Raw genomic sequence first — 18,791 nt, forward strand, 5'->3', positions numbered from 1 at the left:
CACATTTAGTAATTATATAATATGTTTAAGATTGTGTTTTTCTCCCACCACAGATCAGTAGATCCAAAAATTTGGCCATGCTGGAAACCTTATCTTGCCCAGGGGTAAAGATAAAAAATACTCGTATGGAACTACTCTTATTGTCATCAGGCAATTACCTCCCTTGTTGCAGACCGTCGTCTGTAGCACCATGGAAACCTTGTTTTGTGGTAATAATTAAAATCCAAATAATTCATTTCTCGCTTCAAATTAAACTCGGTAAACCTTGTTTCCGCAAAACATCCTACGCTCTGGTTTGGACGAACCTATCTTACACGAGCGACCATGGAAGATGCCTTTTCTCCCACTTCAGGTAAAGAAAAGTGCTTTAAAGTGGCCCGTATTAACAAATGGCTTATGAGATAAATGGCATTCCATACAAAGGTAATATAGTAATAGCAACCAAACATACATGGAATCTGCAGCTACAACGACAAGTTTATGTTCCCACTGGTAGTCTCTCAACTTTCACCCAAAGCGCAAATTTAAAAAAAAGCTGCCATCTAAAAAAAACTGTGGACAAACATAATTTACCACACCTTCCAAAATTACTGAATGCACAACCAATCATTAGATTGCAATTAAAATAATTACACTACATTCATGCACACCAAGCATACTTCCAGGAATAAGCCAAAATGATAAAACTCTAAATGCGCCGAACCTCTGCAGGTTATAAACCAACAAATATTTTTTTCTAGATACTCTAAAGGGAGCTGACCGATTTGTTCACGATATAACACTGATTTCTAGTGTTTCACGACCCCTACACTTTAAATGGGGTAAAAGCTCAACTTCTGTACTAAAATAACCACATAAGCAGACGCGTAGCTAGGGCCAATTTGGGATAACGCAGATCGATGCCGGACAGCATATCAATCCCTCACCACCTACCCCCCTTCGGTTTAAATTTATAATTCAGGTGTTAAGGTATGAAAAAACTTCGACCTGTCAAAATTTCATAACGCAACTGCATATTTGCGTAGTCAGATACGCGCCTGATAAAAAATGCACGATTCTATAAGAAAAATAAAATTGGTTGGATGCAACTACTATAGTAGTAAAAACAATGCGGTGACAATGTAAACAATAAATGGTAGATCATGTTGATCCAGCAAGTTCAGCAAGTTTGTTTTTAAATCACAAAACATTCAATTTCAAAGCCTATAAAGATGAAAAGTAGCCCATGATCTGACAAGGTATAACCATGCTCTGATTCACTGGCATGTGTATATATATATAAAAAAAATAGACACGAAACACTGAGATGTCACTTCCGAGATGACGTAATTTTTTGCCTTGCAAAGCAGATTGTTATTCTCATAACAACATCAAATTTCAGCAGGCAATGGTAGCAGTCAACACAATATATTGCAAATGGAGCACACAACACTTTTTATTGAATGCAGAAATATTCACCGAGCTTTTTTTATTTTTCAAGCTGATGACTCCTGCTGGGACGGGACAAATGCCGTGGACTACACCGGAACTATCTCCGTGACGTCATCAGGGCTCACCTGTCAGCCATGGGCACAGGACAGCCCACACCCGCACGCGTACCACGCAGGTGCACCCAACTTCCCGAACGACGGCTACAGTGACGTCACGGCGTCCAACTACTGCCGGGACCCGGATGGTGCCGCCGGCACCGGCGGTCCGTGGTGCTACACGATGGATCCCGGAACAGAGGCGGAATACTGCAGCATCCCGCTCTGTCCAAGTAAGTTTTTTTTTCCGTTCGACGAATCTTCGCTTTTATGTATGTTTATAGATGAGCAAAAACATGAATGTTAAGAAATAGTTAAAATCCACAAATCTGTCAAATGCACGTTTAATTGGCATTATATTATTTCTCTACTAAATCATGTCTATTATATTTTCGATAAAAGGGTCGATGTAATGGTATAATATTTGGTGTAGGTGTTGTTTTTGTCTTACCGCAAACTCTTGAATATTGACCACGATAAAAACAAAAACGGACGAGGGTTTGCATCCGTATACCGTGGTAATGTTTTATAGATAATGAATATATTTGTGTTCCGTATTAGATCCAGTGTGTGTGACGGACAGCGTAGTCGGTCAAAGTGATCCATCCACCGTCATCAACTCGGTAGAGACATATGTCGGTGAGTTATATGTAGTGTTTTTTACCTCAAGACTTTTTGTTAGGAGCTGACAAAGCAATTCCAAAATTGATATAATACCCCATCACAACCTCGCTGTGTCTATGAAAAAAGGCCGGAACGCAGTGCGGTCTCGTAGAACGTCCTGAGGACGTGTTCAAAACCTACGTTGCGCGGACCTGACCAAAACAGGACACAGTAAGGTCGTGCTAACAGGGCCATTAACGTAGCGCAGACGTAACGGTGACGTGAATAAATCATGCTTACTCCTACAGATATTATAGACTTACTCCTGGATAGTGGGTTTGAAGGGCCATAAATCATTCTTACTCCTACAGATATTATAGACTTACTCCTGGATAGTGGGTTTGAAGGGCCATAAATCGTGCTTACTCCTACAGATATTATACACTTACTCCTGGATAGTGGGTTTGAAGGGCCATAAATCGTGCTTACTCCTACAGATATTATAGACTTACTCCTGGATAGTGGGTTTGAAGGGCCATAAATCGTGCTTACTCCTACAGATATTATACACTTACTCCTGGATAGTGGGTTTGAAGGGCCATAAATCGTGCTTACTCCTACAGATATTATAGACTTACTCCTGGATAGTGGGTTTGAAGGGCCATAAATCATGCTTACTCCTACAGATAGTATACACTTATTCCTGGACAGGGAGTTTGAAGGGCCATAAATCATTCTTACTCCTACAGATATTATAGACTTACTCCTGGATAGTGGGTTTGAAGGGCCATAAATCGTGCTTACTCCTACAGATATTATAGACTTACTCCTGGATAGTGGGTTTGAAGGGCCATAAATCGTGCTTACTCCTACAGATATTATACACTTACTCCTGGATAGTGGGTTTGAAGGGCCATAAATCGTGCTTACTCCTACAGATATTATAGACTTACTCCTGGATAGTGGGTTTGAAGGGCCATAAATCATGCTTACTCCTACAGATATTATACACTTACTCCTGGATAGTGGGTTTGAAGGGCCATAAATCATTCTTACTCCTACAGATATTATAGACTTACTCCTGGATAGTGGGCTTGAAGGGCCATAAATCATGCTTACTCCTACAGATATTATAGATTTACTCCTGGACAGTGGGTTTGAAGGGCCATAAATCGTGCTTACTCCTACAGATATTATCCTGAAATTGTTAATAAAATAAACAAAAAACTAACAACCAAATATGTCAAGGGAAAGATACAGTTAGACAGGTGTATCAGAATGTAGCCATAACGCAGTAACAACACCATGTTTGTCTTCTGTGCATCCACTACGCAAATGTTGTCGGTACGTCCATACTAAGTTACATAAGACTCCATGACGTTCGTGGCGCGTCCACGGTACGACCATGAAGGTTAAATTACGCCTGCAGTGCGTCCAAACACCGTCATACCTTCGTTCACGCCACATCTATGCAAAATAGTATTAATACTCGGCACATCTTCCCACTTGCACCAGTTCTTGTCAGGTCACACACGCATGATGTGCTTATTCTCCAACAAATGGTTGTTAATCAGCAGACTCATGATGAGCAATTAACACTGCCTGTGATAACGAGAAGATGGAGGAATAGAAGATAACGAAGATCTTGCTAGATGCGTCCTTGTCTGTATCCCGAAGGAATATTTCTACATTATGATCGACTGCTGGCTGAGCTGAGAAAGGAGGGTCAGCAGTCATTCTTTAATTTCATGAAATAGTGATGTGGCGAAAGCAGTATAGATGTTGCTACAACGCAACTCAATCTGCACGGACGGAAAGAGAACGTAATTGGAACCCTTCCGGGGCCGCAACCACGTAGCGTACATGCAAATATAACTCATACTCTATTATCGCACCATGACCGTAGCAAGGACGTAGCGCGGACATAGTATGGACGTGACGATTTCACATTGCCTTTGATTTTCTCATTGACAACGGCATTTTTTTTAAAAAGGTGTGACGAGGGATTATATTTCTTTTTAGTAGATCTGCAGTATTAGAACAACCTGACAGTCATTCGTGACATATGCAGTCAGTGGTGTCATCTTGCGTAGATCGTGTCATGTCGAGTCATGTTGCGTCATTCGTGTCATGTCACGCCAATCTTGTCATGTCGCGCCTGTCATGTCATGTCGCGCCAATCGTGTCATGTCGCGTCAGTCTTTTCATGTCGCGTTAGTCGTGTCATGTTGCATCGGTCATGTCATGTCGCGTCAATCGTACAAATTCGAGTCAATCGTGTCATGTCGAGTCAATCGTGTCTGATCGTTTCATGTCGAGTCAATCGTGTCGTGTCGAGTCAGTCGTGTCATGTCGCGTCAATCGTGACGTATCACGTACCATGTACGGTCAGTCATGTCGTGTCACGTTTCTTGTAGAGAAAGTTGTGCCATGTCACATACCATGTCGAGTCAGTTGTGCCATGTCACATACTTTGTCGATAAGTCGTGTCTTGTCACATAACATACTGTATTTCCCAGGTTTACCACAATATAACTCCAATGTATTTCCCAGGTTTACCACAATATAACTCCAATGTATTTCCCAGGTTTACCACAATATAACTCCAATGTATTTCCCAGGTTTACCACAATATAACTCCAATGTATTTCCCAGGTTTACCACAATATAACTCCAATGTCTTTCCCAGGTTTACCACAATATAACTCCAATGTATTTCCCAGGTTTACCACAATATAAGTCTAATCTATTTCCCAGGTTTACCACAATATAAGTCTAATCTATTTCCCAGGTTTACCACAATATAAGTCTAATCTATTTCCCAGGTTTACCACAATATAACTCCAATGTATTTCCCAGGTTTACCACAATATAAGTCTAATCTATTTCCAGGTTTACCACAATATAAGTCTAATCTATTTCCCAGGTTTACCACAATATAACTCCAATGTATTTCCCAGGTTTACCACAATATAAGTCTAATCTATTTCCCAGGTTTACCACAATATAACTCCAATGTATTTCCCAGGTTTACCACAATATAACTCCAATGTATTTCCCAGGTTTACCACAATATAACTCCAATGTATTTCCCAGGTTTACCACAATATAACTTCAATGTATTTCCCAGGTAACCAGTACATGCAGACGGACCCAAGCTACACTGTCGCATGCTGCGGGACGGTTCAGGAGTGGCGGTTTCACCAGCGCTCATGGTACGGGATCATCCGCTTCCAGGTGTGGAGGGCCGATACAAGCAACCCGGGCCACTACCGCCTGATTGGGGAGAACGCATTCTCATACGTCTATAGTAAGAGGGACAGCGTCTATGTTTTTGATTAACTGTTTTTGTTTGAAATATAATTTGCAATTTTAATAGTTACAAATTTAGAAGTAGCGTAATAAATCGTCATTGGGTTAGAAAAAAAGAAATGTAAGATTATCATTTTTAATCCGGTCTGGAATTCCGATTGCGGTCTATTTTACAGTTAAACCTCGTCGGCTCGAACTCCCAGGGACCGGTGAAAATACCTCGAGCCTCGAAAAAAAACTTAAACGAAGCAGGAATGCTTACCTTCAGTATGAAGAAATCGGTCCTTTACATCTAGTTCGAGCCAACGAGGAATTCGAGTCACCGAGTTCGAGCCAACGGGGTTCGACTGTACTATTTTTAATGTACCATACTGTTTCCAAACAGCTCAGATAGACATGACCCACTATACCAGTGTGGACCAGGCTGATCAAATAAACGTACAGGATGGAGATTACATTGGCTGGTGGTATGTGGCTTCATAAAATTATTTAGTTTCACTTTGGTACCGGCTTTACAGAAACAGTTGTTACAAAAATGCTAAAGCAGACTTTTGGTTTCACTTTGGTACGGGCTTTACAGAAACCGTTGTTACTTAAAATGCTCAGGTAGGCAGTTGGTTTTACTTTGGTACGGGCTTTACAGAAACCGTTGTTGCTTAAAATGCTCAGGTAGGCAGTTGGTTTCACTTTGGTACGGGCTTTACAGAAACCGTTGTTACTTAAAATGCTCAGGTAGGCAGTTGGTTTCACTTTGGTACGGGCTTTACAGAAACAGTTGTTACTTAAAATGCTCAGGTAGGCAGTTGGTTTTACTTTGGTACGGGCTTTACAGAAACCGTTGTTACTTAAAATGCTCAGGTAGGCAGTTGGTTTCACTTTGGTACGGGCTTTACAGAAACCTTTGTTACTTAAAACGCTCGAGTAAGCAGTTGGTTTCACTTTCAAATTGGTACGGGGTTTCAGAAACCGTTGTTACTTAAAATGTTAAGGTAGGCATTTGGTTTCACTTTGGTACGGGGTCAATCATTTTTTAAAATAAATGGTACGGGGTCAATCATTTTTTATTATTTTAATGAGTGTAATATGGATGTAGACATTGTTTATGGTTTCTTATTTTTCATTTTTAGAAACCATACTGACCGTTTACATCCATATTCCACTCATTGGCACTATAACGGAAGACGCATTGGAGCATTTTCAACACATAACAAAATGTTATGGCTCCAGTGATTGCCCGCCATGTATTATAATTAGTAAACAGGCCAGACATAGATTTTGACTGAATGTACTCCTTGACTAACAGACGAGCGTTGTCGGCTAAATTAAAAACTCTTGTTTTTTGGTATTTATATATTACACAATCGTCCATAGTATTAAAATTCTGTTTCAAAAATAACGCAATATTGCAGTATGAAATAGTGTGTAATATATTAGCAGAACCCACTGCCACCGGATTTTCAAACTCAATCATTTTTTTTTTAAAAATCAAAAAAAAATCTTATTATTCCTTACTAAAAATTATAATACCGAATATGTAAAAAATATTGAAAATATTTTTTTTAAAAATATGCACTTTGTACTGTATAATATACTAGATGATTACGCGACCCGGGTAGAGAAACGTTCAATACCATGTTAGTATATTATATGTATACGGTGCCAGTGGCAGAACCGCACATTATAGAAAATACCTGCGGTCTTTTTACAGCACTTTCATACATGTTATACGCTTACGTCATAAAATATCTGTTTTAAAGGTAATATGAACGGTTCAATCAAAATTGCTATCCGATTCGTTCAAAAATGATTTCAGAATGTTGATATACAAAAATAAAGCAATCTTTCAAATAGACTGTTATTCATTATACATTGAATAAATGAATACATACTATACGGTTTTTGAAAAAAATAAATTAAAATGCTGAAATGAGTAATTAGCTCTTTATGTTTCGATACATTGAAGAAACGATGACCTTCGTTTTCATTTGCATTCAGTTTGAAACTGTCTAAAACCCATCTGTTAAGTAGACTGAAAATATTTAGCTAATATTATACACAGCGTATTCACGAGTTCCACTGGGTAATACTCTATATGAGATTAGCATGGTAATACTTAAGCATATGTAGTTCATTGACATTAACAAATAAAAACAAATACAAATAGTTCATGCACGAAAGAAAAACATAGATAATTTCCAATATATTAAAAACAAACATGTAATAAAAAATCGTGAAAACTTAAGATAATTTCATCGGTAATGTATGTGAGGATGTCTTTAAAGATGATTTTATTCAATCAAATTTCTTACTTAAAATCCTTGATACAGAACACAGCTATTTTTATTAACAGAGGTTTATCATCTGAATTAAAAAAATAATATATTATTTTATCTTACATCGAGATTAAACTTAATATCTAGGAATATATTAAAGGTATAAAAAAGGCATACAACACTGAGTAGTAACTTCCGAATTGGTGTAATTTGCCCTTTATAAGTCCGTCGTATATCATCATACATTGTGGCGGATCCGTAGTCTAGTGGTAACACACTTGACTATTAATCCATGGATCGCCGGTTCGATTCCAGCCCCCCCCCCCCGCCCCGTACAGCTGAAAAAATACTAATCGTCTTCCGGGAGGGACATTTACTGGGGTCCCGTTTGGTAGTGCTATACACTGGTGAATGTTAAAGAATCAGGGTAACTCTAACCAGGGTTACATTCTTACATTCTCCAAATACCTATAATGACTTACAATCTTATCGGAGCTCTTGCTGAATGGGCAAGTCCCGAGTATAAACGAGCTTACACACCACCATCATTAACCCCCCCCCCCCCCAAAAAAAAAAAAAAAATAAAAATAAATAAATAAAAAAAAAAAAAAAAAAATCAATCAATGAATAAATAAATAAATAAAAATAAAAAAATAAATAAATAGAATGAATTTCATCTTGTTATTTTATATTAGCTGGAAACTTAATCAAACATCTACTTAGTCATTTTACCTAAGTTAATTATCCCACTGGTCATTTGATATAGTAACTTTATACTATTTTTATTAATGTTATTGAATAAACATGTTACTATAAAATCACTTGTACTATTATTTTAATATAACTATGAAGATTTTAAGAATTTGATACCCCATCTTAAGTCATTTCTTAACTTCAGTCAAATTCTTAAAATCTTCATAGTCAAATTAAAATAATAGTACAAGCCCCTATGTCATAAAAGTCAATTATCAATCTCAACATGATTTGTCACATTAAAGGGACTGTTCACCAGATTGGCACCAAAAAAAGTTCTTTTCTGTAACGAATCTCAGGACAAACCTTTAATAGAATGTGTTACGCTTTGATATCATAATTGTAAAAAAAGTACCAAAATGTAAAAAAAACACGAAATAACTGCTAAACTTAAATAAATTGTAAACTATGTGGTACTTCAGTTAGTAAGTTTCAATGCAGTGTATACATTAATGCCAAGTTTATGACAGTTTTCGACAATTTTCTTTTTTTCTTGCAAATTGATCATCTAGTTACAGTTGCTTTAAATGCAGTATGACATTTTTTAATACTACTGATTTACTTTTTGTAAGCGCATTCTCTTGTGCACAATGTTAATTTAAACAATATATATTTTACAACAGTTATGATAACTTATACTACGTCATTCTCGTTGGCACGATGTTCCGCGAGAGTTTGGTCTTGTCGTGTGGGGAAAACCATGTGCACCATGTTAATAAACACCAAAAGTGTAAACAATATTATTTCTAGTGCACAAAAAGTTCTTAACACAAAAATATTAAATTGGACTCAAGTGCATCTCTTCTGTAGAATCTTTTTTGTACATAATATTGACCAAATGTTTGTATCAACATGAGACTATTTACTTCAAAAAAGTAATACATATAAACTGTTTAATCATGCTATGCGGTTCTATAGTAAAATTTAATGAGAATTTTCGGGTTTCGTTTTTTCCGTTTTGATTTCAGCAAACATTCGACAACTAATGATGTTTTTTGAACCCTTACACTCTCATTGTGATACCTCCGCAGTTCCTTAAAGTGACACTCTTATTCAAAAGCAATACAAACAAATGTATAACAAACATCAATTTTGCTTGATAAACCTTTAACTTCTTACTGAATAATGCATTTAAATATTAATTACTGATAACAATATTGTAACCGTGTATTTAACAGCAGAAAGCTAAAAAAATATTAAATGATTGGTGAATGCTAAAATATTTACTGTGGTATATTATAGTCACATAAGGTAGAATACGGTGTTTTGTGCTAATTTCTTCCAAATTTAACTCGGTGTCCTTCATAAGAACCATTGTTTTTGACATCGTTCATTCTTTTTGGAATATTAAACAATATCATTAATTTTGGTAATCTTATCTGGGAGTAAGATTTGGATTTAAGTTGCTGTAGTGTATCTAAATCAATTTGTAGGTAGTTTTCCATAGTTGAATGGACGCTTTTAATAGTGCCTCATTTATTTTGTTACGTAGAGTCTCGTTTTCATTTCAATTGGGTCAGTCTATTCTAAAAATGGTGACGCTATAGATAATGTAAAACAGGTGTATCGACTTTATTAAGTATTCTTAATATTGGAGCGTGGTTTGTAGCTATTAAATAAGAAACATTAGGAAATATGTTTCTGTTGAAAAGTACTACATGTATATCGATTTGAGAAAAATTGTGTTAACCGGTTTATCTGTGGGATCGTATCATTTCTCGTTACATGTGTAAAGATAAACCCTGCGATCACGTGTGCTCTCGTGCAATATGGACTTGAAGCAAGCAACTCGAAGTGATAAATTTTCACTAATAATAATTGGTATGCATATTAGGATAAAAGTACGAACGTTTCACTCAATGTCACCAACCAACAATACTATCAGTACTTTGATTCTCTTAAATTGCGTTCCCGGAGTAGGTACACGGAGAGCTATGACATGGTCGCTTATCAGAGTCCGGGGACGGCCAACAACATTTTGTGGCTGCAGCCTGGTGCTGCTACGGCCGTTGGCGCCACCCTTGACTTCTCGGTCGGCTTTGCGCATCAGGGCCGGGACTACGCCATTGGTGCCGTTCTCGCCGCCAGTGAGTGAAATTACGTATACATATATGTGGGATCTTAAGGAAACTTACTTATAAATATCGGGGCATGTCCACAATGTTTGTTTTTATAAAGCATAACAAAATATAACAACATTAATGGCCTAAAGTTTGCGGTTTAATTTGTTTGTTTTCTGTTTTCCTGAGGTAAACTGAAGATTCTTAGGAGCAAAACTATCAGTGTGACCGACAGTTTTCGAGCATGTCTTATAAATTGGAAAATTCTTAGGATGTCCTTGTGTATGTTCTAGGCTTGTCTCCAAGATTCACGAATACCCTCACCACCCTAACCCTCTCTGTGAACGAGGCTGTTGGTAACACCGTCTATACCGTCACGTATACTGATGACGATGTTGGTGACGTCAGCTCGTTAGCTGTTACTATGGATACCAATACGTACTTTGATTTTACGGCTCCAGGTAAAATAATGCATGTTATCGTTTGCACGATAACTTTTTATGCTATATTATGACACACTAGCGGTATTTTTAGAGGGCGGGGCATTCGGCGCGCACCCACCCTTAAATCGTACATGATTACTTTTTAAATCAATATGGGAGAAAAAATGTTAAAAAAATACGCTCATAACGCGCCATTTCCGCCTTGTTCAAATTTCTTGCGGGAGTAACTCTGAATCCCCATGCAAACACTTTTGGTTCTGAGGGAGGGGCTCATGTTAAAAGCTTGCCCCCTTAAGTTGCGCCCCATCTAACGTCAATTCCTGTATCCACCTCTGTGTAGTTAAATTTAGACGATCTACATTTGGACTCTTACTTATTTGATATTTTTGGTGCATTTGTCAGAATCGATTTACGTAAATTTCATGTCAAAGGGTGTGTCAAAACAACCCTGCCCCTGTGGCTTTTACTAGTGACACAGGTTAACAAGTAATCCTCGATGGGAAAATAGACTGACACAAATATACTTGTGCATTTGTCAGTATCAATCTAAGTGAAATTAATGAAAAGAAAATTTGGAAATTCTCGGTGGTCATTGGCCCATACAGAAATGCAAACACAAAATGATGATTATGTACGTTCATTCTCCATGTTGACTTTGTAGAACGTGTTTGCATGCAGTCTATAACTGTTTTTACGAAATAGTCTATCTGGTATCGGACTAAATAAGATTGTCACTGAGTAATGAACAGCAATTGTATATTAAAATATTTACAAATAAACGTGAACATTTAAGTTATACTGGTGATAGCGTTAATTGAAGACGTGTTCTTCGATACTGTACCGGTTTTAAAAGAAAATATGCCTATGAATTGATGTTTGACTGTTATTTTGGGATTAAATGTCACACTTAACACTCGTTCAGACGTGACTGTGAAGACGACACTTGTAGCAGGAACGTACACCCTGAGGTTCACGGTGACGGACCGCTGTGACGCCACGGGGGCACTGATTGTTGCCGTGAACGTCCTACCTGAGGTAGGTATTTACTTAAACTAATGCTTCTGCCAACCGTTAATAGTCCTATCACTACGCGTGTCACGTTAATCGTGCTGACATTCACTGTAACCGTAAATTATCCCAGTGGTGTGAGGATAGGTGAGCGATTTAGTGCCTTGATGGTACTCTTGGACATTTTATTTTATATACCATGACACATAAGTTAGAAGTAAATTGTATTTTGTACAAATAAAATTGTATTTTATGTCAATGGTTCTATTTTTTATATGTCAAGGTATTTTTAATTATTTTTCCATTAGAGTAACCAGGGCGTATCCAGGAATTTATGTTAGTTGGGGCGCACAACCTTTTGACATTCGCTCCATCCTCAGAGCTTAAATTTAAAAAGTTCAAAATGTTGACCCAGGGATACTCCCTAAAAATGTTTCTAAAGTGTCTTGTCCGATTTGGTGCATTTTAAGCATATTTTATTTATTATTCTTCTCCGATACTGACATAAAAAGTAAACTTAGACGGGTTTTTTTGGTGGGGGGATCCGTAAGTGGTAACATTAAGGTCTTAAATCGCTTGCCTAACCTCCAACGACTGTGTAAATGGTTACAGTTCTTCAAGTTCATGCTTGTACATGTACACATGTATACCGTGTACATACCTCTGAACATATTTATATTTAAATCATCATCATCAATGCCATACTTAAGAACATGAACCCTTTCAGGCTGTCACAATATCAAGTCTGCCGACAACAGAGAGCGTCAGTGAGTCAGTGACGTCAGAAACGCTCGTGCACGAGCTGGTGTTCAGCCCCGCCGGAAGTTACACGTGCACTCTAGACGCTTATAGCCCGACAAGGACCGAAGGGAACCCCTTCGTCGTGCAAGACACGCCCACGCCAGGTGCAGTAAAATAAGGGCACTCTTATATAATATTATTATTATTATTATTAATATTTATATTATTATTATTATTATTATTATTATTATTATTTTTCTTATTATTATTATTATTATCATTATTATTATTATTATTATAATTCAATCATCATCATCATCAGCAGCAGCAGCAGCAACAGCAGCAGTAAGAGCGGCGGGCGCCGGCTTTATTATTATTATTATTATTATAATTATATCATCATATGTTTCTGTATGATGGGACTTAAGCATAAAATGACAATATTATTTAGTACATTTCTTACGAATATGATAATCTTATAATTATATATTAACTTAACATACTGTCAAACGCTTTTTAAATAATGTTTGTGTCAGGCGTTAAAACCAGGCGTTAAATAGAGATAAAAAATGCTTGTTTTTTTAGTCATAATTGCCAAAAAAATGAAATAAATGTGTCTACTTACAATTTCTACAGGCGTGGGTGTGTACCTGTTGGCGGGTGCCAATATCAGGTACGCCGTCTCTCCCAGTTACAACGTGACGGTTACGTGCACAGAGGCCAGTACAGCCACCGCAACCAGCTACCTCATCGTCTCCGTGGACCCGAACACCGCTCCAGTATTCTCAAATTTCCAAGGTAATGCTTTAAATAATCTAGTCACAAAAGTGATTAAGATTTGCCACCTCATTTAAAAAATATTATTCAATTTCTATACAAATCGCGAATCTATGGTGGCTTATTTCGGCCATTTTATGTCTTCGCATGTTCGCGGTGAATGCGAAAGTCCGTCTTATGGCGGTGCGAAAATGCGAACTGCAAAATTTTAATGCGGCGCATTTTCGCCTTGCAGTAAATATATAAATATCCGAAGATACGCCAAAGGACGGGGTATAAATGGGAAAATAAAGATGTGGCGCAATTACTTTTCTCGACACATTTCAGCTTCGACAACATTCAGCGCCACCACGCCTGTAAATACTGTCGTGTACACCGCAACAATCACCGACACTGACCCCGTATCCGTGACCTTGGCATGTGACCCCGCAGGAAGTCCATTCGCCGTCAATAACGGTAGGTTTACACGTCTCATCATCGCTGATACCGACCCTATAGACCTGACATTGACCTTTGACCTGCCGTGTGCCCAATCGCCGTCTATAACGGTAGGTATACACAACCGAAGATCCCTGATTCTGACCCCATAGCCGTGACCTTGACCCGTCATCCCCATCATGCCCCTCCCTCGTCGTAACTTTTAGCGGAACATGTTGTTACAAATATGGATTTTATGTCGTTTTGGAATTTCCAGAATCATTTCCCCTTTGCAACCCTGGCATCTTTACAATTATCCAGTCGCATGATCGGATACATAGACGAGCCCTTGAGCGCGAGAGTATAATTTCGATCACGAAGGCTGTGGATTGAAATAACTGTTATACCATGTTGTCCAGTGCAACGTTCAATAACTACCGTGCGTAAGAATAAATAGCAGTAATTTGAATTCTTGTTTAATTCGTAAGTTATATGTTGGTTAAGCTCAGCTAATTTGTTTTCTATCCGTTGTGGGAAAACATAGAAAGCAGTCGCTGACCTGTGTGCCGCAACTACAACTAAACATATCTATAATAAACGTTTCAACGTTTTCTGCCCACTCTCTACATATAATTAGACAAACTGCTATTTTTGGAATTCCGATGGAAAGTTATATAAAGAATAAAAAAATGCTGATATATTCCACATATTTCAGATGGTGAGGTTTACGTGACGTCAGACCTGGAGGCAAATAACGTAGCTGCTTACACGTGTTTTCTTACAGCAGACGACTCCTTCACCACTGTGACGTCATCAAACATCTCTATGACCATCACGGGTGCGTTGGCAAGGACACTTTTCACACATTTGTTAATTAATTTGAATAATTATGATGATTTTTTTTTTTCAAAATGATAGTTCCGTTTGAGCAGTTAATGAACTATTGCTATAAACCAGTCCAACTGAATGTCCTTTGAAACGAAGGTCGGTTTGGGGTATCCCGTTCTCGACAACCCAGCGTATTAATAATATATATGATGAATACGGTAGGGTGCTGAGGATTGGGGTATCCAAACTCCACGCACTGTTACTTCCCAGTACTCTAGGAGCTCCATGGCCATTTTTATCGAAAGCAACCTCGGATGTATGTTGGTACATCAGTAGACGTAGTTCGTAAAATTTTGAATAATATTATTAATCAAATGTAGTGTTTTAGCTTATATTTGTAGACCTAAGTTTAAATTGATTGCCAGTGAAGTGTATTATTGCAAACACAATTAAGATTTCCAAGAGTTAAGTCACTAAGTTTAACTGCTAAATTGACATTTCTACGCGATCTATTTGCAGCGTAGTTAAAGTGTACCGATTTCTTACAATTGTACACCGTCCATATACATCCGAGGTTGTTTTAGATAAAAATGGCCGAGGAGTTCCGAATGAGTACAGTAGTCACTGCCACCATGCAAATCACGTGACCATAGATACACATCGGTTAAGACTGTAAATCTTCCCTCTCTTTTTAAATGCATTTTAACTTAATTGAAAATTAGGAAATTGTTAAAACTATCAAAACAATAGAGAAGAAAACCCGCCAGATATACTCGCTCATGTTGGCAGAGATATATTCTTGCTTGGTAGGTGAGATCAATGCGTATGAGATTGTGAGGTATCGGGCCTAATTGACGAGAGCTTACAAAACTTCATTCGGAACTCCTCGGCCATTTTTGTCGAAAACAACCTCGGATGTATGCCGGTACATCAGTTGAAGTAGTTCGTATTTTTTTAATTATATCATTAATTGAATGTAGTGTTTTAGAGTTGTTTTTATTGATCTAAGTTTAAATTGATTGCCAGTGAAGTTATAATTTTTAACTGCTAAATAAAATTACTACGCGATCTACTTGCAGCGGACTTAAACGTACCACTTTTTGAGTATGTAAACCGTCCAAATACATCCGAGGTTGTTTTCGATAAAAATGGCCGAGGAGTTCCGAAAGACAACACTTGCGAGAAGACTAATTGGTGGTAAAAAGAAAATGACATTCGTCAATAGCAACTGTTCTTACAAACGTTGTCTTTGAACTATTTTTTTTCTATTTTATTTCTTTAATATTCTTGTTCCTTCCCTCCAGGTCTTAACGTCGCGCCTACAATAACCAACCTGGACGACGCGGTGTCAATACTTGAGAACCAGCCCGCGGGCGCCTCCGTGTTCCATGTGAGCTCCAGTGACGTCAACGGAGACACGCCCACTTTCTCCGCCTCATTCGCCGTCCCCGCTTGCGGAGCCATGTACACCATCAGCCCAACGGGTAACAATACAACTTTAACAAGTGTTAGTTTGCGGTGGCTAGACGGTTTTACTATTCGTACCTCTACGTTTGACCCCTCGGTAAACTAAAAATAAACATCAATCTTTCAAACAATATGCATGCTCTACCGACATATTGCTTTGGATGATTGGAACACTGCAGGATGCCCTTAATACGGAAATAAGCTTCGTTAAGTGTTTGTTTATATTCTTATCATCGCGGCATGTCGAATCGAAGAAAATCAAGAGGTTGAAGCTGTTATTTACTATATATCTCAGAAATCTGGACCCATATTTACTATTAAACCTCATGAGTCTGGGTTTTCAGAATCAGGCCCAGAAATCTCAGATATGTTCATTATTAAATTTAATATGCTTGTCGGCTTGCAGAACAGATAAGTTGTGACATTTACAGCAATGTCTAACAACTTTGCCCTTGTAAGATTTTTTTACTACAAATTTAAGATATTGCTTTTCTGGGTCTGAGTCTCAAACTTAAACTCAAAACTTAAGTAAATACGGGCCCTGATGGATGCAATCCGACAAGTTTCTTTCAGTCTACAAATGCATTTAATAGTGAAGTGTTAAATTGAGGCTTGTACGAGCGTAAGTTATATTGTTTTTATCGGAAACGATTCAATACGTAACGCATATTATATTATTTTTCAGATGGCAGTGTGACTACACTTGTCACTCTCGATTTTGAGACAGATCCATCATGCATCGCCGTCGTCAAAGTGTTTGACGGTCACGTGACATCACTTCCGGGAACGTTAACAATTGACGTCACCGACGTAGATGAGCCGCCCGTCTGGTCCAGTGCTGGGTACATCATTACGACACAGGAAGTTGCGGTATGTTTTGAAGCCGAAATCGAGCTTAAACTTATTCTTTTGAAATGAAAAAAAATAGCACAACATTCAAGGCATAATTCATTTGAACAATTTTAATAGCTGCTTTATTAAAATATTGAAACATTACGATAAGTCATTTATTTCTTCCTACAAGATATATGATTGAGAAATATTCTCATTTTGGCTCAAAATGTATGGATAAATATCATTTAAACCAACTAGTGAGTTTATCAGAAAACATCGATGTTTGTATTCCTCAGAGCGGAACAGTTCTGGGAGGTCCCACAATCATCGCCACAGACCCGGAAGCGACGGCCGTCACCTACTCCCTCAACTGTGGGGCGGACTCCGGGTACCTTTCCATCAATCCGACTTCCGGTGCCGTCACTATGGCAGCGGCCTTCGACTTGGAGGCTGCGAGTGTGGACACGTATACCATTTCCTGCACGGTGACTGGAACTGACGCTACTGCGCAGACATCGACTTCTCCGCTTAGCGTCACCGTGACAGACGCAAACGACGTTGCGCCCGTGTTTTCAAGCGCAGTGTATCCTATCTACATCAACGAAGGTTTGTTGTAGAGTATGGACTTTGTGGCCTGTAGAGTGTGGACTTTGTGACGTTCTACAGTGTGGACTTTGTGGCATTGTAGAGTATTGACATAGTGGCATTGTAGATTATTGACCTCGTGGCAATATAGAGTATGAACTGTGTGGCACTGTACAGTATGGACTTTGTGGTATTGTAGAGTAAGAACATTGTGGCACTGTAGAGTATGGATTTTGTGGCACTGTAGAGTAAGTACTTTATGGTATTGTAGAGTATGGACTTGTTGGCGCTGTAGAGTAAGGACATTGTGGCACTGTAGAGTATGGACTTTGTGGCACTATAGAGTAAGAACATTGTGGCACTGTAGAGTATGGACTTTGAAGAAATGTAAAGTAAGGACTTCGTGGTACTGTAGAGTATGGAATTTATGGCGCTTTATAGTAAGGACATTGTGGCGCTGTAGAGTATGGACTTTGTGGCACTATAGAGTAAGAACATTGTGGCACTGTAGAGTATGGACTTTGTAGAAATGTAAAGTAAGGACTTCGTGGTACTGTAGAGTATGGAATTTATGGCGCTTTATAGTAAGGACAATGTGGCGCTGTAGAGTATGGACTTTGTGGCACTATAGAGTAAGAACATTGTGGCACTGTAGAGTATGGACTTTGTAGAAATGTAAAGTAAGGACTTCGTGGTACTGTAGAGTATGGAATTTATGGCGCTTTATAGTAAGGACATTGTGACGCTGTAGAGTATGGACTTTGTGGCACTGTAGAGTAAGGACGTTGTGGCGCTGTAGAGTATGGACTTCGTGGTACTGTAGAGTATGGAATTTATGGCGCTTTATAGTAAGGACATTGTGGCGCTGTAGAGTATGGACTTTGTGGCACTGTAGAGTAAGGACTTAATGGTATTGTAGAGTATGGACTTTATGGCGCGGTAGAGTAAGGACATTGTGCCGCTGTAGAGTATGGACTTTGTGGCAGTGTAGAGTAAGGACTTTGTGGCAGTGTGGAGTATGGACTTTGTGGCATTGTAGAGTATGGACTTTGTGGCAGTGTAGAGTAAGGACTTTGTGGCAGTGTAGAGTAAGGACTTTGTGGCGCTGTAAAGTATGAACTTTGAGGCTTCGTAGCGCTATAGAGTATGGACTTTGTGGCGCTT

At 38.4% G+C, this 18,791-nt stretch overlaps 1 protein-coding gene across 1 annotated transcript; it reads left to right on the forward strand.

Moving 5' to 3' along the window:
- The first annotated feature begins 389 nt into the window (after positions 1-389).
- On the forward strand, positions 390-17,927 carry LOC128244214 (protocadherin Fat 1-like). The gene is made up of 16 exons (XM_052962230.1): positions 390-423; positions 1,481-1,759; positions 2,088-2,165; positions 5,260-5,439; positions 5,827-5,908; positions 10,388-10,554; positions 10,821-10,988; positions 11,893-12,005; positions 12,706-12,883; positions 13,356-13,517; positions 13,824-13,952; positions 14,629-14,751; positions 16,046-16,225; positions 16,894-17,078; positions 17,339-17,648; positions 17,899-17,927. Exons 1-16 carry the CDS (start codon positions 390-392, stop codon positions 17,925-17,927), a joined length of 2,397 nt encoding a protein of 798 aa, XP_052818190.1.
- Positions 17,928-18,791: the final 864 nt, after the last annotated feature.

Source organism: Mya arenaria, chromosome 8, assembly GCF_026914265.1.
Source record: "Mya arenaria isolate MELC-2E11 chromosome 8, ASM2691426v1".
Classification (NCBI taxonomy): domain Eukaryota; kingdom Metazoa; phylum Mollusca; class Bivalvia; order Myida; family Myidae; genus Mya; species Mya arenaria.